We start from the raw sequence: 26,162 nt of genomic DNA on the forward strand, positions 1-26,162 counted from the left end.
TGTCTCCCTAGTGAATAAAACTTTGGTCATTATAAAAGGACATGATAAATGCACTATATGCCCTTCATCTCTAGTAGTACTTTTTGCCTCAAAGCCTGCTTTGTCTGATAAGTGGTTACATCTGCTTTCTTTTGTTTACTGTCAACGGATAGACTCCGTCAACCTTTCTGTGCCCTTATAAAGTTTGTGTCTTGTGAATGTCATATGTTGGGTTTAGCTTTTTTAAAATCCAGTTTGATACTCTCTGACTTGTCACCAAATTGTTTAGTCCACTTACACTGAGCGGCCAGATTATTATGAGCTCTAAACGCATAATCATCTGGCCACTCAGTGTATATTCTATATAATAAAAGGCTAATATGCAAATTGTACCCTCAACCAGGCAGGCTGGCCAACCACCCATGTCCCCTCCCCCTGGCCAGGCTGGCTGGACCCCACCCATGCATGAATTCATGCACTGGGCCTCTAATATTATATATATATATACATACACACACACACACAGAGTGGCCAGATTATTATGCGTTCAGAGATTATAATAATCTGGCCACTCAGTGTACATTTATATAATTACTAATGGTGTAGGGTTTATAGCAAACCTTTTGCTATTTTTCCAATTTGTCCTACCCTTTGTTCATCTAGTCCTCTTGCCCTGCTGTCTTTTGGAGTCACTACCGGTAGATATGTTTTTATTTTTTATTAAAATATATATATATATATATATATATATATTTTTTTTTTTACAAAGAGGAAGGGAGAGGGATAGAGAGTTAGAAACATCGATGAGAGAGAAACATCAGCTAGATACGTTTTTAAACACCATTTCCCCTTGAATATTAGATTTGTTATTTTTTCTATTAGATTTTTTAAAGTTATTTATTCTTGTAATCTTTGTTTTTCTAGAATTACAATATTTGTGATTTATTATAGTTTTCTTAGATTGTTACTTTTACTTGCTAAATAATGTAAGGGTCATGCAAGTACTTGACTCCACTTACCTTCCTCCCATCCTTCCACCACTGTTACAAATTTCTTATTATATATTTTGTAACAGTGTATGTCAAGACATTATTGTTGTTTAAATATCCTAATATTTAATGTTCTCATATCTTTATGTTGCCTTCACTTTCGAGAATGTTTTCATTTATGTATGGAACCCTAGCTTGGCAGATTTTTTTTTTTTCAGCCCTTTGAAAATACCCCTGTTCTCTGTTCTCTCAAAGTTTTTGCTGAAAAGCCAGACGTTTTATTATTTCTCCTTCAAAAGTTATGTATCCATACCCAGCCGGTATGCCTCAGGTGTTGAGCATCAACCCATGAGCCAGTAAGTTGTAGTTTGATTCACATGCCCTAACTGCAGGTTTCATCCCCAGTAAGGGAAGTGCAGGAGGCAGCCCATCAATAATTCTCTCTACTCATTGATGTTTCTCTCTTTCTCCTTCTCTGAAATAAAAAAAAAATTAAATTAAAAAATTTAAAAAGTTATATCTTTTCTCTCCAGCTATCTTTTGAATTTTCTCTGGTTTTAGCAATTTGACTATGATATTCTTTAGGTTAGGTGTTTTTGTTTGTTTTATTTCATATGGAGTTTGCTGAGTTTTATGAATTTGTGAGTTAATAACTATCAACAGTTCTGGAAAATTCTCAGCTATTATTTCATCAAATATCGATTCTGCCCCATTACTTTCTGCCTGGGACTTCAGCTGTGTATCTTAAGATTGTGTTCCTTATCTTATGCTCTTTTCTTGTGATATTTATTGTTGCTTTGTTTTTTGCAATCTTTTTCTATCTTTGCTTCACTTTAGATTTTTTTCAAATGACCTGTCTTCAAGCACCAATCCTGTCTTCTGCTGTGTCCATCCTTTTAAACCTACATAATGAACTCTAAATTTCAGATTTGCGCTTTTACGATTCTTCTAAAAAGAAAGCTTTATTGAGGTATAATTTACAATTTATAGAGAATTCACCCATTTTAGGTGAAGAAAATTACTAGAAAATAACTAGAAAACTAACAGTTCGCCTGATTTTTAGTAAATTTATAGTGGAGCAACCATTAAAATAGTTGAAGAAAGCATAATTCTTTCTTTGCTTTCTTCCTTTTAAGAATATATTTTGAATGACATTTAATTTGAACTTTAACTCAGATGCATTCCTAACTTTGCCTATCAACCTCTCAATACACTGATTATCCAAAACGTTAGCAAGGCAGAATTGCCCCCTTCAGTTTTTTGGGTTTTTTAAAATATATTTTATTGATTTTTTACAGAGAGGAAGGGAGAGAGATAGTTAGAAACATTGATGAGAGAGAAACATCGACCAGCTGCCTCCTGCACACCCCCTACTGGGGATGTGCCCGCAACCAATGAACATGCCCCTGACCGGAATCGAACCTGGGACCTTTCAGTCCGCAGGCCGACACTCTATCCACTGAGCCAAACCGGCTTCGGCTCCCCTTCAGTTTTTTTAAGATATAATTTATATGCCACGAGTTCACCCTTCCAGCCTGAACAAGTCAGTAGTTTTTAGTACATCCACAAAGTTGTGCAATCATCACCATTACTTCAGTCCAGAACATATTTCTCACTTCAAGCCCCATACTCGCTAGCAGTCACTCCTCATTCTTTCCTCCCCAGTTCCTGGCAAACACCAATTTACTGTCCGTCTCCATCCACTCGCCTCTCCTGGACATTTCACACAAAGGGAACCATAAAGCATGTGGCCTTTGGACTCTGGCTTCTTCCACTGAGCACTATGCTCTCACGGTCCGTTCACATTGTAGGTTGTACCTATTTCCCATTGGCTCGAGGGAATACCGTTTTTGAGTACATCATTTTGTTTGTCCGTTCAGGAGTTACGGTAATGCCTGTTTGGTTTTTTTGTGGCTATACTGAATAACGATGTCATGAGCATCCATATACAAGACATACGGATGTACGTTTTAAATTCTCCTGGTTATAAACCTAGGAGAGGAATTGGGGGCTGCTTAAGTTCTTGAGGAACTGCCAGTGTTTTACACATCAACTGCACCATTCTACATGGCCATCAGCAATGAATGGGTTTTAATTTCTCCACATCGTGGACAACTTGTAATTAATTATCTGTCTTCGCGATTGTAGCCATCCTAGATACCCTAGGATGTGGGTTCTCATTTACACTGTGTAAATTTTGTGTGTGGTTCTGATTTACACTGTGTAAATTTTGTGTGTGGTTCTGATTTACATTGCCCTGATTGAGTCATGGTAAGCGTCTTTTGTGTGCTTATGTCATTTGTGTGTCTTCCTTGGAGAAACATCTATTCGAATCCTTGCTCATTTCTAAATTGGGATGTCTATATTATTGAGCCATAGGAATTCTCCGTATAACTGAATATTAGACCGTTATCTACAGTGCGTACTTAGAACAGCTCCATCATCTCCCAGAAAGCGCTCGTGCCTGTTTAAGGCCAATTCCCACTCTCACCCGCAGTGCCAGGCAACCACAAGGCTTTCTGTTTTGGGAAAGCCCCTCCCTCATGAAATTTCTTCTCCAAAATATTGTGCAATTGAGATTTCACTCTGCCTTTTGGAAGCCCGTGGCTTGGCTTCTAGCATGCCATGTAGCGCTCTGGAGTTCAGCCCGTGTCCCCTGAGAAAACTAGTCTGTATCTGAGGTGTCTCTGGTTCCCAGTGTGCCCTATGACCAAGAACCTTGTGGTTTTCCTCCAGCCGAGTCCCTCTGCAGGCCCAAGCCCAAACCTCAGTTCCAGCAAATGCCCCCCGAGGAGAAAATGGCTAGACTGTCAGCTCACCTCAGAAAGACTTCGTCCTCTGAAATTCCAGTTCAGTTGTCTATTGCTTCCCGTTTTCTGGTGGTTAATTTTGGTGTTTTAAATCATTTTCCCCCCCTGGTTGTTGCAGCAGGAGTGTTGTGTTGCTGTTGCCTACTATATCCTGCCCATTAATTACTGTAAGCTTCCAAGTCTTTGTATTTTCAGGCAATTTTTCTTTCTCTCCCCCTTCCAGAAACATTAGCTATTCGGAGACATAAATTCTTCAATATGAATTTTAAAAATCCATTTATCTAGTCTTCCCCCCACAAAAAAAAAAATTGAGATTTTGTTGGACAATATATTGAATTTATCAATTACTTGAGACAGAATTAAAATTTTTATGATTTTAAATTGTCCATCCATGAACATGGTACACCTATCCATTGAACAGATTTCTATTAGGTCCTTTAATATTTTGTGCTTTCCTTCATAAAGGAATTATACATTGTTAGATTTAATCCTAAATACCTTACTTTATCTTTTAAATGCCCCCCCCCCATTTTTTAGGGTAATAAGTTTGTTACAAATCCTAAATGTTCAAAAATGAAAATACTTTCCCATCCATTTTCATCAGTTACCCAGTTTTTCTCCAGAAGAAACAAACGTCACTAAATCATCTGTTAGTTTTAATGTGGTAAATATTAGTATATAGTGGTTACATTGATTTTTGTTCATTTTTATATCTTAAGTAATCTGGCTGAATTTCCTTATTATTTCTAATAGTACTTTGTTTTGGATTTCTTTTATGTATATGCATTCACCTGCAAAGAACAATCATTTGGTCAATTCTTCTCGGTGATTTTAATGCACTGGCTAGGATGCTGCTCTAATAAAGTAGCTAAGGAAAGTGGCTGTAAATATCTGTGACGGAGGGCAATCCTTCCTGCCTTATTCCTGCCTTTAATGAGAGGGCTTCTGTTTCTTATTTATATATGAAATTTGCTGGAAGTTCTTGACAGATGTCTTATCAGATTTGTTAAAATTTTACCTGTTTCTATTTTGCTAAGAATGAGTACCATTAAAGTTTTTATGAACTTATTTATGCACCAATTGAGACCACATGTTTTTTCCTCTTTAATGTATTGTGCTGAATCTCCCACTCGTAGGGAGGGGGAAAGTCTAAACTAAAACCCTGTTACCCCAAGTTATTATTTATTTTCATGAGGGGGGAGAAAAAAGAACCTTTAACGGTAGTGAAAATATACTTTATTTTAATACAATAGCTGCCAGCAATATACTGGGTCCAGAGACAAAAAGAAAAATACAATCATTCTTCAATAGGCTTTCATTTGCCTTTTCAAAGGATTTTAAAGGAAACACTCCAATTCTGTTCAACATTATGACCTGGGGAGTTGAATTATTTTCCCTGATAAAAATAAAAATTTGACAGTCCCAACATTTGATACTTTGTAAAGAATGGAATAAAAAAGCCCATATAGTATATAGATAATGAATGCTCCCCTCTCTTTGAATCAAATACTATTATAGCCAGTATAAGAAATTGGTTGATCAACTTGATGAAATGTGTATCAAAATGTTCATGAAAAAAATATTTCTTAACGTGTTTACCTTGTAGATATTTTCTAAATGGATATTTTAAATGCTCAGAAATAAAAGCTATATACATGCAACTCTGGAGAGACTCAAAACTCAACAGAAGTAAAACTGCCTAAATTCTAGAGTTGATTAATTTAGGGTAAGAATAAGTGTTGGAAATGATTTAATTGTATACAGATTGCTCAAGGGCTTAGAAGTAAGTTGTCTAAGCCAAAGTTACCAAGAAAAGAGTCTTATATTAATTTCATCACAACAATCCTAGTAAAAGAAGATAACAGAGCTGTACAGAAACACTGCATTTACTTTTTCTTTTTAAAGGAAGTCATCAACTGAAATGGAGAACTTTCCAACTGATGGAACACGAAAACTTCAGACTCTAATCTCCTTGTTGGTTTAACTGAAGGGGAAATGATTCAGTAGTTGCAGAAATAATAACAGATGATTTCCATTATATCAACCCATACACATGAATTGTCATGTAAACTTTTATCCCCAAATATCCTAAGATTAAACTATCACCTTTGTACCAGTGCTGGGATCACCCTATTATATTTACTGGCTTTTGTCCATTTGCCAATGTCAATTTCATCTAACTTCCCTGATAAAAGAATGAGGTCTTTCTACAGAGAAAAAAGATCATTCTGCCTTCCTCAGTGTCTTAACAGTCCTACCTACTCCTTGGACAATGAGAGGGATGCATCATGGGATACATTTTTAAAGGTAGAGAAAAATCATCTGATAAATTTCTCAAAGATAGAGAGTGAATATCCAAGGTAAAAATACTTCACAATGGAGTTTAGACTGTAATTTTCATCATTTATCCTAAGGAATGATGCTCTTTCCTCATTAGCTCTCCATTCCACACCACTTAGTCCACCCTTCACGGGGAAGAACGACACCCCTTCTTTTGAGTCTTTTAGCCAAATGCCAAGTTACCGCTATTTAAAAACAGGGAAAGTGCTGATGGCTGTGTACTGGTGGCAGATGTGACATTTCTACCCAATGAAGCTAACGCTATAGAATTTCTCAGTAGATAACCTGTAGTTCTTCCTGGAACCAGAGAAATCAGCATCCAATATTAATTACACAAAAGATGGGTGCTCAAACTTTTGATCGGCAATAAAGAATTTTATCTCCCTGAGCCAAAGGGATACAATATGGAGCTTTACTTATCTTTTTGTACTAATTACTGGGAGGTTAAAAAAAAAAAAAAATGCAGTGTGCTTATAAAAATCAGGTTGCTTCCATAAAGCCAGTGCTTACTAAATGTTAGCATGTCAAAGGGAGGAAATCATTGCCTTTTAAAGCAATATACTAAAATTTCCAAAAACAGCCTCTGAGAAATAGCACTTCTTAAACAGGTTAGGTTAAAAAAAAAAAAATTTACTGAAAGTTTTCTAGTAACAACCCCATCTTTGGAGTAGTAGCTACAAAGTCCAATTTAAAAAAAAAAAAAAAATGAGTAAATACACAGCAAACTCATTTTGTTTCCACTAAGTTCATCCTCCCTGTTAGAGCACAAATAATTCTGCTTTAGAACTTCAATTTAAGAAACAAACATGCAGACTGCTTTCCTCAACGTGTGGAAAAATTTAATGGAAGGCAATGGCCGACGTTAGGAAAAGCTGCTGGGAATACGCACTCACCAGAGCAACTGTGATTTAGTCCGAAAGGGCGAGCCCGCGGTCTCACAGGAAATGGGGGTGGGATGGAACACCTGCTAGTCTGTGCTTTGACTTATTTTCAATATAGGATGGAGAATGGGTGTGTTTTGGTTTCCCACATTAAATAAGCTTTAGAAACAAAATTCTACTTGATATTTTGACAAACCTTAATTTCTGTGTTAATGTTTACATTACTATTCGTTGTATACTGCTAGAGCTAAGTCAACTAAGTATTAGTTTATGTAGTGTTGCTCAAAAAAATCTACAAACAGCAAGATCTACGCTGACCTAACAAGGAGCGTTAAAAATAAAGAGAGCAATGATGTTCCACATGGGCACAGTCCGTCAGCAAACGCCACGCTCAGACAGATACCAGGTGCCCAAAATGCTCAAAAAAGACTGAGAATATTACCCCTCTCTCTAAACCAGCGTTTTTCACTAGTGTGCCACGAGATGTTGCCTGGTGTGCCGTAGGTGCAGACAAGACAAGAATTTTATAATTTTTCACTATTTTGTTTACTTAATATTTCATAATAAAGTAATTATAAAATACTTTCTTTGTGTTTATTTGATTCCTATTCAAGAGAATTACTTTATATATAGTCAATATAGGCACAGAGTTAAATTTTTTAACATTTTCTAATGGTGGTGTGCCTCGTGATTTTTTTCATGAAACAAGTGTGCCTTTGCCCAAAAAAGGTTGAAAAACACTGCTCTAAACCGTTAGCTTCTACATGTGTCAGATGTTATCACTGGTGTAAGAATAAATGCTTTCAGGAAAAGTGAAGATCCTTGTACAAAAGAGAACAGCGAAGTCTGTAGTGCCTTTCTGCGGGAGGCCCTCTCCTCTGGTGGTGACGCCGTGAGCACATCTCCGGGATGGACTGAACTGAACAGAGGTTTTGATACAGTAGCAATCCTTTCATAGACTCTTACTAAATATCATAAAATTCCAAAAATACATAAATATCCCTTGTATCACGCATTATGCACCAGTTTGGGGCTGACCGATGAGGTCATGGTCACTAACAGTTAAACACTGAACCTCACAAGTCCTGCCGTCTGTACACAGTGAAAGGACAAAACAGGGAGAGCTCTGGAGATAGGAAACCACCTCTAAAGTAAAAGTGTGTGATGAGCGGCCTCCAAATTAGAAGAGAGGAGGGTATAGGGGAGGGGAGGTAGGAGGGCAAAATAATTTTAAAATAATACTGCTTAGGAGTGTATGTTTAAAGATAGCTACTGATCTATCCTTTATCCTAAACTTGAATAACTGCCATGTCCATGCAAAATAAAATGTCTATTTTATAGGGAGAGGAGCAGTCTGTTAGAAAAAGCATGTTCTTAACCGGGAAGCGGTGTGAAGGCCTCTCTTGTGAGTGCTATTTACTTGGTCAGTCTCTTGGCTACATCGTTATATGCTATTTCCACCTCCTTGTCACTGGGGCAGGTGTTGGTGAACTCGTCCCTACTGTAAGCATTCGTTAAGTATCTCCAGATGCCGGTCATTCTTTTTGGAATATCAAAGTTGCGGTATTTTTTGGCCACCACCTGAAAGACAAAGAGATCAAAAGTTAACATTTATTTTCCATGTTTAACCAGAAACATCTCTACATTTTAAGGAAAACTGAGTTTGTGAAACTCTGAGAACTTCCATTGGAAAGAAAGCTTAATGTCCTCTATACAATTCTATCAATTTCACCAGAGAGGGGGGAGAATGAAGTTAGAAGCCACCTTCAATCTAACTAGACTCCTATCTAATAAAAGGCCAATATGCAAATAGACCAAGCAGTGGAACACCTGGTTGCTATGCCGTGCACTGACGCCAGGGGACAGATGCTCAGTGTAGGAGCTTCCCCATGGTGGTCAGAGCGCCACTCAGCCAGAAGTGAGCACAGCGGGAGTGCGGGAGTCTCTCCTGCCTCCGAGGCAGCACTAAGGGGCAGTGAGCCGAGAGCAAGCAGGCGGGCAATAGGAGTGAAGGGAGAGGGATGTCTGACTGAGAAGTGGGCCTAAGCCAGCAGGCAGACATCCCCTGCAGGGTCCCAGACTGCAAGGGGGTGCAGGCCAGGCTGAGGGGAGCTTCTCCGTCATCCCCCGCCCCCCCATATAGTGCCCGAATTTCGTGCACCCGGCCTCTAGTTTTAATAATGACGAGAACTGCAAACTACACAGATTCAAAAGTGTGACACTGACCGCAAACACCTGCTCTGGCCATCCAGGGAGACGGCCACGGAAAATCCCTGGGCAGATACGTAAAACACACACTCACTATTTTATTTATTTATTTATTTATTTATTTATTTATTTATTTATTTATTTAATATATATATATATATTATTGATTTTTTTACAGAGAGGAAGAGAGGGATAGAGAGTTAGAAACATTGATGAGAGAGAATCATCGATCAGCTGCGTCTTGCACACCCCCTACCAGGGATGTGCCCGCAACCAAGGTACGTGCCCTTGACTGAAATCAAACCCGGGACCTTTCAGTCCACAGGCTGACGCTCTATCCATTGAGCCAAACCGGTTTCGGCCACACTCACTATTTTAGATCTGTGTTTCTCTATCTCAATCTTTACTGCACAACTAGTGTTTATTACTATTCTATTCAGCAGTGTCTCATTCAGTAAATGCTCAATAAGCATGTTTCCCTTGAACAGAAAAAGCCAAGTGCCCTAGCTGGTTTGGCTCAATGGATAGAGTGTCGACCTGTGGACTGACAAGTCCCAGGTTCAATTCCAGCCAAGGGCATATGCCTGTGTTGCTGGTTCAATCCCCAGTGGAGAGCATTCAGAAGGCAGCCAATCAATGATTCTCTCTTATCACTGATGTTTCTCTCACTTTCCTTCTCCCTTTCTCTCTGAAATAAAGAAAAAAGAAAAAAAAGAAGAAACAAAGAAAAAGCCAGGTGATCACAGAGCAGAATCTGATTATATGTTAGTTAGCAACTCCAATCCAAAGTTACATCTCTGAATTTTTATGCAGTCAGAGAAAAATGTACAATAATATCACTCTTTCTCACACACCTCAATTTTCAGACATAATTTCCTTTTCATTAACTCTATGACGTACAAGGCCTAAGCGGCGTTAAATTATACTATTGGGGGTGGAGGGGTTTCCTACATGTCAGAAGATGAGAGAAGTTTACACATGAAGGAAGTGCTGCCTTGTACACAGCTGACGAGGTCAGTGGCAATGAGACGCCACCCACAGGCCTACCTTCACAATGTGCAGCTTGGGCAGCAGGTTGCAATCGGCCAATGTCATTTCATTGCCATCCAGAAATTTGCGTGTGGAACACTTGATGTCCTCCATGCTGTTCTCATCGATTTCGTCAGGGAGGGGAGAGTTCAGATACTCATCCAGTTTCTGCAGTGTCTTCAACAGACCCCGCTCCAAGGCTGTGAGAGAGGGGAGCACTGTAAGAAGGGAGCCCACCAAACCCCCAAAGCAGAAGCATTCCTCTTTCAGTCAGCAGCTGTCAATGCTCGCTCTGACTCAAAGCACAGAGAACAGAGCAGACAAGGTGCCTGTCCTGGGTTTACTTACATGGGGCGGAGGCGGGAGGTCAAACAAGTTTGTGCAGATAAATACAAAAACAAGCATGGCGGTTTCAGACAGTGGTATCTGTAAAATCTTGTTAATGGCTCAATAGCCCACATATGAACACATAGCATAGTTGATGTTTAAACCAGAAAGATTGGCCCTAGCTGGTCTGGCTCAGTGAACAGTGTCAGCCTGTGGACTGAAGGGTCCTGAGTTCTATTCCAGCCAAAAGCACATACCTGGTTTGCAGGCTCATTCCCCAGTACAGGGTGTGCAGGAGGCAGCCCCCCAATGATTCTGATCATTGATGTTTCTCTCTCTCTCTCCTTCTCCCTTCTTCTCTAAAATCAATAAAAACATATTTTTAAAAATAAACTGGAAAGATTGGTGAGAAACAAACCTATTAGTTCAATTCTAGGGAAGAAAATCCTGCTGAAACAGATTTTTTACTCTCAATTTTAAGTCCTACTCTCCTAAGAACATTTGGATTTTTCATCACAAAATGTGTTGTTAAACCCCACGGCAAACAATCTGAGCAAAAAACCTGGAGTTTTTGTACTAATATTACACAGGAAGCCAAGAATAGCATCTTGCATATAACATGAAAAACAGAGATCAGATTAGAGCTGACGTGAGGGTGTCTCTAGGCAAATAGATTAAGATGCTATAATTGTCGTGATTGAGAGAGAAGTGGGACAGAGCCAACCCTGTGTATCTGGAAAGTAAGTTAGTAACTGTATTAGCGAGGAGGTGGGGACATCGTTAGAAAGGAATAGGGAATAAATATAGACAGATCCTCTCTCATCCTTTCCTAACCTTAACCTTCCCAACCCACCTTCACCCCCACTCCCAGAATATATAAACTTACACAAATGATTACAGTACTGGTTGTAAAAGAAAGTTAAATATTATGAGTTGACAACTTAGTTAGCTGTAAATCTGAATAAAGTTGGATCTGTTATGGGAAAAGGCAAAGTTTCACATGCTGCCTATTAGATATTTTACCAGCAACATAAATATATCCTAACACAACACTTTTTCTTCCAAAATGCTCCCACCTGCCCATCCCTTGGTCCCTTCAGGTAGTTCAGACAACAGACATGGCTAAAAGGAATGATGGTCTTTATACTGAAACAAGTCAGACAAAGACAAGTGCAGACACCTCATCGGAGCGAGTTTGCTTTACTGTGCTTCACAGATACTCTGTTCTTTACAAATTAAAGGTTTGTGGCAACTTGTGTTGAGCAAAGTTTATCAATGACATTTTTCTTTTCTAAAAAAATATTTTAATTTATTTCAAAGAGAGGGAGAGGGATAGAGAGAAAAACATCAATAAAGAGAGAGAATCCTTGATCGGCTGCTTCCTGCATATCCCCTACTGGGGATCGAGCCCAAAACCCTAGCATGTGCCCTGACCAGGAATCGAATGTGGTTAATAGGTCAATGCTCAACCATTGAGCCACACTGGCAGGGTTCAGTGCACTTCATGTCTCTCCATTAAATTTTTGGTAATTTTTGCAAAATTTCAAACTTTTTCATAATTACTGTATTCGTTATGGTGATACCTGATCCATGATCTTTGATGGTACTATTGTAAATATTTAGGGGCACCACAAAACACACCCATATCAAACTGAATTTAATCAATCAATATTGTGTGTGTTCTGACTGTTCCACTGACAGGCCATTCATTCCCCCATCTCTCTCCTTCTCCTCGGGCCTCCCTATTCCCTGAGACCAACAATATGGACACAGGCCAATCAAAAACTCTACAATGGCCTCTGAGTGTTCAGTGAAAGGAAGAATCACATTATTTCTCACTTTAAATCGAAAGCTACAAATGATTGAGCTCATGGGGAAGGCATGTTGAAAGCCAAGGTAGGCCAAATGCCAGGCCAGGCCTCTTGTGCCAAACAATTAGCCAAGCTGAGAATTCACGCAAAGGAAAAATCTTGACGTTCTGCAGCCCATGGGTCAAGGAGCAATTCTGATTTTCAAGTCTTATTTAAGAAATACACTTTGTGAAGCCATCGCTGCTGTAAATAGTGCTTCCTTTGATGGATCTGAAAACCTCTGACAGGAGTCACCATTCTGGGGCCATTAAGCACATTCATGTGTCATGGGAAGAGGTGAAACATCACCACTAACAGGTGGGAGCGGTGGGTTTCAGCCCCCATGCATGACCCTGAGGGGTTCAAGACTTCAGTGGAGGAAGTGGCTGCAGATGTGGAGGAAACGGCAAGAGAACCAGAATTAGAAGTGGAGCCTGAAGATGTAGCTGAATCACTGCAACCTCAGATAAGCTTAAAATGGATGAGGGGTTGTGCGAACACAGGAGCAGAGAAGCGGTTTGCCGAGATGAGATCTGCTGGTGGAGATGCTGTGAAGATTGCTGAAGTGACAACAAAGGATTTAGAATGCTGCGTGAACTCGGTTCAAACAGCAGCAGCAGGTTTGAGCCCTGACTAATTCCGAAAGAAGTTCTATTGTGGGTAATATGCCATCGATCAGCATCGCATACTACAGAGCACCGCCCAGGAAAGGAGGCAGACTCCACTGCTCTTCTTTTAAGAAACTGCCACAGCCCCACCCCTCAGCCTGCAGCCACCACCACCCTGATCAGCCAGCCACCAACTTGGAGTCAAGACCCTCCACTGCAAAAAGATTATGATTCATACAAGACTCATGCCCTTATTAGATTATAGCAGGAACATAACTTTTGCATGTACTAGGAAACCAACAATCCATGTGACTCGATTTACTGAGACACTCGCTTCACTGCAGTGACCTGGAACAGAACCCACAGTGTCACTGAGGTACGTATTATTTAACTTGTTATGTAGAATTTAAAGAGCAAAACAAATAGACAAACAAAACTCCCAGAAACAGAGAATACATGGATGGTTATCAGAGGGAAAGGAGGTGGGGGAGTGGGCAAAACTGGTGAAGGGGGAAACTAGAATTACTGTGGTGACTATAGCACACACATGATCAAATTATGTTGTACATCTGAAAACTAATGCAATGTTACAAACCAATTTTACCACAATAAAAATAATTGGGATAATGATTATAATTGTCTAAATTTCCATGATAGCTAAAAATAACAGTCTGCACACAAAAAAATCTTAAATGCAAAAAAAGGCAATATCTAATCATTGAATATCTTGTAGTTTATAATATGCTTTTAGAAAATGTATTAGCATGGTGACTACCAGGTACAGGGGGGATAGATGGTGACTGAAGGAGACTTGACTTGGTATGGTGAACACACAATACAGTGTACAGATGATGTGTTGTGTGGATGTGTGCATCTAACCCTGTTTAATCTTGTCACCCCAATCAATTCAATAGTTATTATTGAATTATGTTAGTTATGTTCAGTCCTTGATACAGGTACTCTCTATTACTATTACACTTTAAAACATTTACATTTTAAACTCAGGGCTGGTTTATATTAAACTAATAGTCCACTAAATCACGAACTTCTTCCTTGTATGATTACAATGAACAGAAGCATGGCCAGTAAGATAATACTGCCTGGATTTAAACATTGAAATAATGTCTCAAATGGACTTGAGTGGTAGGGTAAGTTTGAGCAAGTTATTAATCTTCAACCTATTCTAAATCAATCCTTTTTATGAATTAATTTTCAAATGTATCCAATAGAAAATAAAATATCTTAAGTTTAAGGTTTATATCATACGATGCTTAGAATCCCAGATGTAAGGCACGAACTAAAATTAAGGTAACAAAACTTTACAATTATTGTTCTTTCTATAATTTTGGACTTAGCACAGGTCCTGCAATCGCACAGCTCCTGCAATCAAGTTCAATTGGGGTGCCTGACTAGAATGTTGGGTCATTTTTCTTTTCTTTTTTTTTTTTTAAATATATTTTATTGATTTATTCACAGAGAGGAAGAGAGAGGGATAGAGTCAGAAACATCGATGAGAGAGAATCATGGATCAGCTGCCTCTTGCACGCCCCCTACTGGGGATGTGCCCGCAACCAGGTACATGCCCTTGCCTGGAATCGAACCCGGGACCTTTCAGTCCGCAGGCAGACGCTCTATCCACTGAGCCAAACCGGTCCCGGCATGTTGGGTAATTTTTCAAAGTTAAAAATGTCAGAATAAAAAGTTTATTAGTAAACACAAAGAATGCTGAATTAGTTTGCTATAACTTTTAAGTAGCAATATAATGAATGGCCAACAAAATAAAGAAAAATAGAAGTATCGAAAGACATTAAACAGCATCATTTAATGAACAAGTTTTAAAGACAAACCATCACAAAGGAATTTGAAGTTGAAATAAAGAAAATGTAAAGATTAACCACTAGAGGGCAGTAGCTAACCACCAGAAAGCAGCTCCTTGACTTTTGTAATTATTAAGGAGCACTATTGTTCTCCAATACTCATGCTGTAGTAACACTAACCTCTCTAAAAAGGTCTTTCAAAAGCTCTCAGAAAAATAAATAGCCGAAACCGGTTTGGCTCAGAGGTAGAGCGTCGGTCTGCGGACTGAAAGGTCCCGGGTTCGATTCCGGTCAGGGGCATGTACGTTGGTTGCGGGCACATCCCCGGTGGGGGGTTTGCAAGAGGCAGCTGGTCGATGTTTCTCTCTCATCGACGTTTCTAGCTCTCTATCTCTCTCCTTTCCTCTCTGTAAAAAAATCAATAAAAATATGTTAAAATAAATAAATAAATAAATAAATAGAAGCCATACAGTCAGTTTTAAATTAATTATGGAAATCAAAACAATCTTTTTTGCCTAAGAGAACACAACAAAATTTAAGATTAGCACACATGCACACACCAGGGTCAGAAGTATGGGGAAATGAATACTCTCACGTAAGTGGAAGTATTAACTGGTATACACTTTTGGAGAAGAAAACATTTTAACCTATTTGGAATCTAGTATAAGGCAGCATTGTTATAATGGAAAAAAAGGCAATCTCAATGTCTACCAACAAAGAAGTGGTTAAAACTCCATGTTATGAAATATTAAGCAGCTTTTCTTAGAAAATGAAGTAAAGTTCGATATTTTAAAGAACTTCTACCACATAATATGTGAAAAAGACAACTGTATAATGTAAAATATAAATGCACACTTATGTACTTGGCAAAATTACATAGAAAAGAGGATGTATACTGTTGGGGAAGATGTTACATAATGTCATTAAGGAGCACTGGAATTTTATTAAATTATATTTATACTACTTGACCTTTTTAAATAAGCAGGCATACTCTATTACCTGCATAACTCAGATGAATAAACATAAGGCAGAAACCATTAAATGTAACAAGCCCCTAACTGTTGCAGAAAACAATACAATTCACAAAGAAGAAAACACAAATTATGAACGCTTACATGGATAAAACTATATTTTAAATCTCCTGCTAGTTTAAATAAAGGGTAATCTGACATAAACAATTTTTAAAGACTAGGTAACATTAGAGGAAAACAAGAGAAGTAGTGCGTATTTAAAGATGATTAAATAAATAATGCAGTTTCATAGCTACAATGATTAGCAAGCATCCTCTGATTCCACGTTTCCAGAGAGAACAAGAGGAAGGGAAGGAGAATGAGTCTTGAATAAAAAGGAATTAATTAGAACCTAAAGATTAGGAATTTAAAAATAGGAATTTGGACACTAAGGAATATGCTTCAGAGCATATAATGACAGATTTTCATCACTAGTAAATTCAGGGAAATGACGAATATTATGAATACCAAACAGACTAATAAATTATCCATTAGTTATATTTGTGGGCTTAATAAATTATATAAATTAACTGAGGTTTAAACAGATTTGGGACAGGTCGTACCTAACCCATCCCCGTAAAAGGAATTACTCATTAATCTCCTTTAATGCTTCAAAACATCTCACAAACTCGTACTCCCAATCAACTTGGACGTGTTACCAAAAGAATTATATATTTTACCTATCTCTCTCTCTGCCCCCCTCCTCTCTATCTATCTATTTTCTATCTATCTGCAGTGTTTCCCTTTATTTTATTCTTTAGATCTTATGTTTAATTTGGGCCCCAACCTAAAATACTGTAGCATCTAGGCATTTGATCCCTTACTTTGAATGAGGTCTTAACATTGTCCAAAGCTTTGTAAAATATTAGTTTATAAAATATTTAACAGGCTGGTAAGACGAATCAAAGATCTGCCTATTCTGACTTACCATATAAAATAACAAATCCATCTCTAAGTTGTTCATTGTTTGGAGAAAAGAAGTTGGATCATTCATTTCCTAGGCTTATTTAAGGCATTTAATTGGGTGAGAAAGATAAGAGACTTGCAACAAATATGCATAAGGGAGACCAATTAAGGTACAAAATTATTTGGGACATTGTTTTCTAAAGTCTCATGGCCGTGACAGGCCCCTGTGGGGAAAAGTTGCTTGGCAACTGGAATTCTTATTTACCAATAGGTAATTTAATATAAGGCCTTCTCAGTTATGCACAGTGTAATCCACTGTTGTTTGTTCTTATCAGTTACAGAATTCTAAGGACAGTCAGTAAGCATAGGTGGCTACTTAAGACAGTAACCAATTGATAGGGAAAAATAGAATACAAAGCTATACTTAAATGACTCACTCAACCCCATCCACCAAAGCAATGTTTTTCAGCAGACACATTTTCCCCCTCTCCTCCCCACCAAGTGTCAAAAGAAATCCAACCACTCCCAGCTTCCAAAAGCCACAGAGAGAAATAAAAAGATTATGATTAACTAAGAGAGTTCAAAGAACTATGCAGCAAGACAGTTTTATGAAAGGAAAAGGTAGAACAGAACGGACACTGTGGACAGAACGTGCTCCGGTGGAACCGTTTGCTTCGTGTATAAAATGCTCAGACAGAAACAATACCTACTCCGAAAAAAAAAGCCAATTACTAAGGAGAGCTGCTCCCAAACCAAGACAGCCTCTCGAACACATTTACCACATTTAATAGATGCAAGCCAGGCCCGAGCACTCGCCTTCTCCCCCTGCTCCTTCTCTGTGGAAAAACATCTCATGCAGTGAATATTATCCCAGAAACCACTGAAATTCAACACTAATTTATAAAATGCAGCATTTTATATTTTAATAATAACTTTTTAAGAGCCTGAAGCCTGAAAAGCTTGGAAATCTGTCCAAGTGATAAGGAAATTAGCAACTGTTTCAATGTTTTTAAAAATGTTATTCCTGCTTAACCAGCCCTGATCCCCACCCCACGCCACTTTCGTATTCTTGGCCATTTGCTGCCATAAACTCCTACCCAAAAGAACCCCTCTAGGGCATCCACAGGGTTAGGGACAAAATAACAGCAAGAGGCAGATCACTCACTTCAGATCGCCCTGCACTCGGAAGTTCCTCCCACATGTTAACTTTGTAAGGGTGTCCCTAACAGCAGAGAAATAAGATGTCAGGAATCTTGCTAACAAGTGCTCTGTTGTGTTGTTACAAAGTTTTCCTACTTTGAGAGGTCATTAGTGACACAAACAGCTTTTTATTCAAAAAGCACACAAATATATATATTATATATTTAAATATCAGATATTTCTTTTTTTAAATAGGAAAATATATATTTAAAAAATTCAACAGTCTATAGGGGTGAGGAACCTTTGTTCTGCCAAGGGTCATTTGGATATTTATAAAATTATCCTTGGGCCATACAAAATCATCAACTTAAAAAAGTAGCCTGTTGTATTTGGTCAAACCAAGACAGCCTCTCGAGCACATTTAATAGATGTAAGCCAGGCCCCAGCACTCGCCCACATCTGTTAAATGTTACTCACCCCTAAGGCCTGGGCAGGGCCCGACCAAATGGCCTCCTGGGCCTTTGCCCGCAGGCAGGACGTTTCCGCCCTGTAACACAATGGCGGAGTCCCTGACCAGGTAGCTCAGTTGGTTAAGGTGTCAGCCTGATACACAAAGGTTGCTGGTTCCATCCCCAGCCAGGGCACAAGAATCAACCAATGAATGCAGAAATAAGTGGAACAAAATCAAATCAATAAATAAAAACAAAAATTAAAAGGATGATTAAAATCTTTAGGAGCTAGCTTTTTGGTTATTGTTGTAAGTCTTAATTAAATACGAATGATCTCCCTATACAGTTTTCTTAACATCCCAAAGGGAAGAGAAAGGGAAATCAGTGAATGGTATGGTTAAACAGGTTCATTAAACGGGACCTCTTTCAGCCCAGCCGGTGTGGCTCAGTTGCTTGGGCATCTCCCGTGCTCTGAAGGGCTGACAGTTTGATTCTGATCAGGACACATGCCTGAGTTGCAGGCTTGATCCCCATAGGGAGCATCTGGGAAACAGCCATTCAGAGGCAGCCAGCTGATTCACTCTCACATCAATGTTTCTCTCTCTCTCTCTCTCTCTCTCTCTCTCTCTCTCTCTCTCTCTCTCTCTCTCTCTCTCTCTTCTCTCTCTCCTCCCCCCAATAATGATTCCCTTCCTCTCTCTCTAAAATTCAATTTTTAAAAAATGGAGAAAAACAGAACACACAAAAGGACCCTTCCTCCGATATACCAAATATAACTTTGGTGAATGAAATAATGAGAGTGTCCTTTAATAAATAAAATAAAATCACATCCTTATTACCTAAACCATTCTCACCATGAAAATGTGACTTGAAAGTAAAATCCTACTTTTAGGATGCAGACAAATTTGGAAGGCTGGTGAGTCTAAAGGCTATCTTAGAGCAAATCCAAAAATTGCTCTGTAAGAGTAATTAGCACAAAAATCCAAAATCCACTGGGGCTGATTTTAGAATGCTGGCCCCTAACAATAAACAAGATTTAGTAATGGTTTAAATTAAGCTCCACCAACCCATTGTTTTTGATATGCCGTTAGTTCTTTGCATAGCTCCCTTCACACAATATGAGAACAAATTCTCTCAATAAACATTTTACTACACACCTACTATACTGCTAAGTACTGTCCCACAAGCTAGAAACACAGGAAAACAGCAATTTAAGGACTTAACCTGGTTTTCCTCAAATCTCTGATCAACTGGAAAAGCCAGTTTTTAACACATATTCGAATGTCTGGATCCCAAAGTATTCATTTATAATCATCCTCATAATAGGGGTGTTGTTTTTGTGCAGTGATAATCCAAACATTCTTTTTACCTTCATTAGCCTCTGGCCTTGAATTCTTAATATATGCAGAGAACTTGGCAAAGATGTCCATTCCAGCAGTATTTGATTCTGGGTGCTTTGGCGAAAGCTTTAAGTACCTAAATGGAAAAGTGATAATGTATTAAAGATCCTCCAAAGATACATCAGCATAAATCCCCTCAATCAACAAGTCATTGTGCTAGTAGTTCCTAGACATCTTTTAACAGTTACTATTACTCTGAAAAATACCATAATCTGTTTTCTAGAATTTTTTTTTTTATAAAAAGTAGGGTTTTTTAAAAAAATATTTTTTTAAATGTATTTTATTGACTTTTTATGGAGAGGAAAAGAGAGGGATAAAGACTCAGAAACATGGATGAGAGAGAGACATCAATTAGCTGCCTCTTGCACATTCCCCCCTGGGGATGTGCCCGCAACCAAGGTACATGCCCTTGACCGGAATCGAACCCGGGACCCCCCCAGTCCACAGGCCGACGCTCTATCCACTGAGCCAAACAGTCCAGGGCTAGGATATTTTTTAAAAATATATTTTTATTCATTTCTGAGAGGAAGGGAGGGGAAGAGATAGAAACATCAATGATGAGAGAGAATCACCAATTGGCTGCCTCCAGCATGTGCCCTAACTGGGAACCGAACCCCAACCTCCTGGTTCATAGATCGACGTTCAACCATTGAGCCACGCCAGTTTTCTAGGATATTTTTAAGATTTTTTTTTTTAAAGGAAACAAAGCTCTCCACGGTGTTTTTGTTCACGTATTAATATTCTTGACAATCAAAAGGTGTCCGCCCTCCACCTACATTTTACAAACTAAAACGCTGAGGAGACTGTCTACTTGTTCAGAGACTTGTGCCAGCCAATGGCACTTTAGAAAGAGATCCCGGCGCTAAGGAAGCTTTCTGTGATGATGGAAATATTCTATATCTGAATTAGCAATTAAATAAAGTAAAAAATTCACACTCTTCCAGCTGTAGAGCTTTCTTAAATAGGACGCTAGACCAGTGCTTGGTGTGTGGTGCCCTGAGCCAGCCCAGAGAACCTGGCGGCAGCAAAAGCCTAGGCTGGTCAGCATCTTGTCCATCCGGAGGGTTAGGGACCAAAACAGCAAGAGGCAGATCACTCACTTCAGATCGCCCTACACTCAGGATTTTCCAAAGCCTCTCATATATTACATTTTGTAAGGGGCACTGAGCAACAAAAAAATAAAATCTCAGGAATTTCGCTAGCAAGTGCTCAATCGTGCTGTTACTAATAACTTGGAGAAGTTATAAGTGATACAACAGCTTTTAAAAAATGACACAAATTGTATTTTACGTATTTCCATTTAAAATACACATACCCGTATATTTTTTCCTCAAGTTGGAAAGTAGATGTAAAAAGTTTAACACTTTGCTCTTTCCTCTTTTTTTTTTTTTTATTAAATTATTATGTGTACATATTTTAACCTTGTGCCCCCCCCCATACACACCCTCCCTCCCCAGAGTTTTGTGTCCATTGATTGTACTTATATGCATGCATACAAGTCCTTCGGTTGATCTCTTATCTCCCCCAGATCTCCCTGCCCTCCCCACTGTAATTTGACAGTCTGCTTGTTGCTTTACTGTCTTTATACCTGTCTTTTGGTTCATCAGTTTATAATGTTCTTTTATTATCCATAAATGAGTGAGGTCATGTGGTATTTCTCTTTCATTGACTGGCTTATTTCACTCAGCATGATGTTCTCTAATTCTATCCAGGTTGCTGCAAATGATGAGAATTCCTTCTTTTTTGTGGCAGCATAGTATTCCATTGTGTAGATGTACCTTAGTTTTTGGATCCAATCATCTGCTGACGGGCACCTAGGCTGTTTCCAAATTCTAGATTGTGCTGCTATGAACATAGGGGTGCATATATCCTTTCTGATTGGTGTTTCTAGTTTCTTGGGATATATTCCTAGGAGTGGGATTACTGGGTCAAATGGGAGTTCCATTTTCAGTTTTTTGAGGAAACTCCATACTGTCCTCCAAAGTGGTTGTACCAGTCTGCATTCCTACCAGCAGTGCACGAGGGTTCCTTTTTCTCTGCAACCTCACCAACACTTGTCGTTTGTTGATGTTGGCCATTCTGACAGGTGTGAGATGGTACCGCATTGTTGTTTTGATTTGCATCTCTTGGATAATTAGTGACTTTGAGCATGTTTTCATGTGCCTTTTGGCCTTCCTTCTGTCTTCTTTTGAAAATATTCTATTTAGGTCCATTGCCCATTTTTTTAATTGGATCATTCATTTTCCTTTTATTTAGTTGTATAAGCTGTATATATATGTTGGAGATTAAACCTTTATCAGTGATAACATTTGCAAATATGTTCTCCCATACAGTGGTGCTCTTTCCTCTTGCATCAGCTCTAGGGACTCAGGGCTGAAGGAATTCAGATTCAGACCACTTTAGGAAAGGCCCTCCAAAACTTCACTGGAAAATGGGCTTTCAGAAAAATACCTTATATTGAACTCTAATTTAGATTTATTTATATATTTTAAGGTACTCTTTTACCACTTTTCTTAAAATTAAAAAGGAAGATGAGGTATTTTTTAGATATTTACTTCAATTGCAAGGTGTGGTTTCAGGTCAGGTTTTATAGTCATATTTTTTACACTTTACTATTTTGAATGCAAGAAATAATATATTTTCTAAAAATTGGACACAGTAGCCCTAGCTGATTTGGCTTAGTGGATAGTGTCGGCCTGCGAACTGAAGGTCCTGGGTTCATTCCCAGTCAGTGCATATGCCTGGGTTGCAGGCTCAATCCTCAGTAGGGGGCGTGCAGGAGGCAGCCAATCAATAATTCTCTCTCATCATTGATGTTTCTATATCTCTCTCCCTTGCTCTCTGAAATCAATTTTAAAAATAATAATAATAAATAAAAATTGGACACAGTATACTATATGGGCAAGAAGAATAGAAAATATCTATGGAACATCTATATGTTCCAGCTTTCTTTGTTAATATCTCTCAATTAAAAAAAAAAAAAATATATATATATATATGTATATATATATATATTATTGATATTTTACAGAGAGGAGGAAGGGAGAGAGAGAGCTAGAAACATCGATGAGAGAGAAACATCGACCAGCTGCTTCTTGCACACCCCCTACCGGGGATGTGCCTGCAACCCATGTACATGCTCTTGAACAGAATCGAACCTGGGACCTTTCAGTCCACAGACAGACGCTCTACCACTGAGCCAAACCGGTTTTGGCAATATCTCTCAATTTTTAAGCTTAAAGATTTCTCTTATAAACAAAATTATTTAAGTATTTTTAGTGAGCAATTAGAGTAAATTAATTTTTCCTGAGCTTTTAGATATACATATTACGTATTTTTGTTTTTTGCTCCTATCTATAGAAAACCTTATCCACACACACACTTTTTTTGTTTCCCTGCCCGAGCTGTAACAGTTAATTCCTTCTTCAGCATCCCTGGGTTTCCCTTGACTACAAAAACAACCAACTTCCAACTTAAATGCTTTCACCACTGGTAATACAGTACCTTCATTGACTCATTCCAACAGAAAAATAGTGCAAGAAACCTAAGTGCCTACCCAAATACATTTATGTCCTTCTCTAGCCAAGTTTCCAAAATTAGCCTTCTTTTCCCCAACCAATATTTAGCTGTACCAACTTTTTCTACTGAAATAAACTTCATAATTCTCAAAATAACTTACAGGAAGGCAGGCTTACATTACAGATCGTGTATATATTCACTATTCATATATACATATCACTTATTCTAATTATTTTTTTAAAATATATTTTATTGATTTTTTTACAGAAAGGGAGAGGGATAGAGAGTTAGAAACATCAATGAGAGAGAAACATCCATCAGCTGCCTCCTACACGCCCCCTACTGGGGATGTGCCCACATCCAAGGTACAAGCCCTTGACTGGAATCAAACTTGGGACCCTTCAGTCCGCAGGCTGATGCTCTATCCACTGAGCAACCCTGGTGAGGGTACTTATTCTAATTACTATCTATTATGTGTCAGGCATTGTACTAAGTGCTGGGATGTAATGAGCATTTCTATATGAATACACTTAGAGATCAGTTTTGATGAATAGGTAAGAATGAAGGACTGTCAATCAGCATATCCTTATTCATACGGAAATAAATGCTATCAAAAAATTTTTAAAACATTGTCTCTAAAGCAGGTTAAACATGCCCTGTTTTTGCCTTCCAAGACAAACCATTATGTGCATGTGCATACAATACTACAGCTACAAGAGACCATCTCAATGTTTCATTTTGCCTAAAAGTAATTATTTTCCAGCCCCAAAGTCCTAAATTAAAAGTTTTCCCAAACTAAAACACACGTTTTTCCTCTCCTCAGTTGCAGTGTTGTTAAAACATAAATCAGCCCATCTAGTGTGCTCAGTGGTTGAGCATTGACCTATGAACCAGGAGGTCATGGTTTGATTCCCATCAGGGCACATGCCCAGGTTGTGGGCTTGATTCCCAATAGGGGTATGCAGGAAGCAGCCAATCAATAATTCTCTCTCATCACTGATGCTTCTATATCTCTCTCCCTTCCTCTCTAAAATCAGTAAAAATATATTTAAAAACATATCACTAGATTTTAGTAAGTCATCAATTATTATTAGTTTTAGCAGATAGCTTGATAAAACAATTTTCAATTATTGTAACAATCATTTTAACATTTAACAAAAGGAAGGTAACTAGTTAATAAAAGCGATGTGTCAACCATAGAATGGATTGAGCATCCAGGGTATTTAGACTTTTAGATTAGTCCTTTACTCTGTATTAATGGTAGACTACCTAATAATATTTCCATCATTTTAGGAAAGATTTCATATATTTTCTCCTTTTTCGTACTAATGTAAGAATAAAGTCTGGTTATACAGCTTATTAAATTATCCTTATAAATTTAACTTTGTTTTTATAAGAGAAAGTTTATTTAGAAAATCAGAGGTTGCCCTAACTGGTTTGGCTCAGTGGATAGAGCATCAGCCTGTGGACTGAAGGGTCCTGGGTTGGATTCCAGTCAAGGGCGCATGCTCAGGTTGTGGTCTCAAACTCCAGTAGGGGGCGTGCAGGAGGCAGCTGATCAATGATTCTCTCATCATTGATGTTTCTAATACACTCTCTCCCTTCCTCTCTGAAATCAATAAAAACATATTAAAAAAAAAAAAAAAGAATATTCATCATCCAGGTAAATAAATTTAATTTTCATTACCTGTATTTCTCATTTTTAAAAAGTATCTAGCTTTCTCTATCCTTTTATAAGTAAGTTAGCCAAGTGCATAGTCCTGCTTTAGTTAAAATTCCAAGTTTCAAAGCTTTTTTGGGCAGGGGTGGAGGAGGCAAAGTAGTTCCTTCATTCAAGCAAGGGAAACTAAAAACAAAAACATAAACACTTTCCCCATGGAAGAAAAAAGAGAAAGCTTCTTCTTTTTTTTTTTTTTTTTTTTTTTTTTCTTTATTTTTTTAATATATTTTATTGATTTTTTTTTTTTACCCCCTCCCTCCCTCCCACACAACCCTTCCCTCCCCAGAGTTTTGTGTCCATTGGTTGCACTTATATGCATGTATACAAGTCCTTCAGTTGATTTATTATCTCCCCCAGATCTTCCTCCCGTCCCCGCTGTAACTTGACAGTCTACTTGTTGATATACTGTCTCTATATCTATCTTATGGTTCACCAGATTATAATGTTCTTTATTATCCACAAATGAGTGAGGTCATGTGGTGTTTCTCTTTCATTGATTGGCTTATTTCACTCAGCATGATGTTCTCCAATTCCATCCAGGATGCTGCAAATGATGAGAAATCCTTCTTTTTTATGGCAGCATAGTATTCCATTGTGTAGATGTACCAAAGTTTTTGGATCCAATCATCTGCTGACGGACACTTAGGCTGTTTCCAAATTCTGGCTATTGTAGATTGTGCTGCTATGAACATAGGGGTGCATATATCCTTTCTGATTGGTGTTTCAAGTTTCTTGGGATATATTCCTAGAAGTGGGATTACTGGGTCAAATGGGAGTTCCATTTTCAGTTTTTTGAGGAAACTCCACACTGTTCTCCACAGTGGTTGCACCAGTCTACATTCCCACCAGCAGTGCACGAGGGTTCCTTTTTCTCCGCAACCTCGCCAACACTTGTCGTTTGTTGATTTGTTGATGTTGGCCATTCTGACAGGTGTGAGATGGTACCGCATTGTTGTTTTGATTTGCATCTCTCGGATAATTAGTGACTTTGAGCATGTTTTCATGTGCTTTTTGGCCTTCCTTCTGTCTTCTTTTGAAAATATTCTATTTAGGTCCATTGCCCATTTTTTAATTGGATCATTCATCTTCCTTTTATTTAGTTGTATAAGCTGTTTGTAGATGTTGGAGATTAAACCTTTATCAGTGGTAACATTTGCAAATATGTTCTCCCACACAGTGG

The 26,162-nt window shown here is 38.3% G+C and overlaps 1 protein-coding gene across 4 annotated transcripts in view; it reads right to left on the reverse strand.

Annotated features, from left to right (window-relative positions):
• Positions 1–4,997: 4,997 nt before the first annotated feature.
• The window catches only part of CLIC4 (chloride intracellular channel 4), a 62,221-nt gene continuing 41,056 nt past the window's right edge, over positions 4,998–26,162 (reverse strand). For 2 of the 4 annotated variants that reach the window (XM_084875138.1, XM_084875136.1), the window contains 4 exons: positions 19,713–19,819; positions 10,255–10,436; positions 7,741–8,580; positions 4,998–7,443 (listed from right to left, as the gene is read on the reverse strand). In XM_084875138.1, coding sequence (XP_084731264.1) covers positions 8,416–8,580; positions 10,255–10,436; positions 19,713–19,819 — 454 coding nt within the window. In that variant the 3' untranslated portion in view covers positions 4,998–7,443; positions 7,741–8,415. Of the gene's footprint in view, positions 7,450–7,740; positions 8,581–10,254; positions 10,437–19,712; positions 19,820–26,162 lie in introns of all 4 variants that reach the window. The other 2 variants (XM_084875139.1, XM_084875137.1) reach the window with 1 other exon arrangement.

This window comes from Pipistrellus hanaki, assembly GCF_964339955.1.
Source record: "Pipistrellus hanaki genome assembly, chromosome: 2".
NCBI classification, from domain to species: domain Eukaryota; kingdom Metazoa; phylum Chordata; class Mammalia; order Chiroptera; family Vespertilionidae; genus Pipistrellus; species Pipistrellus hanaki.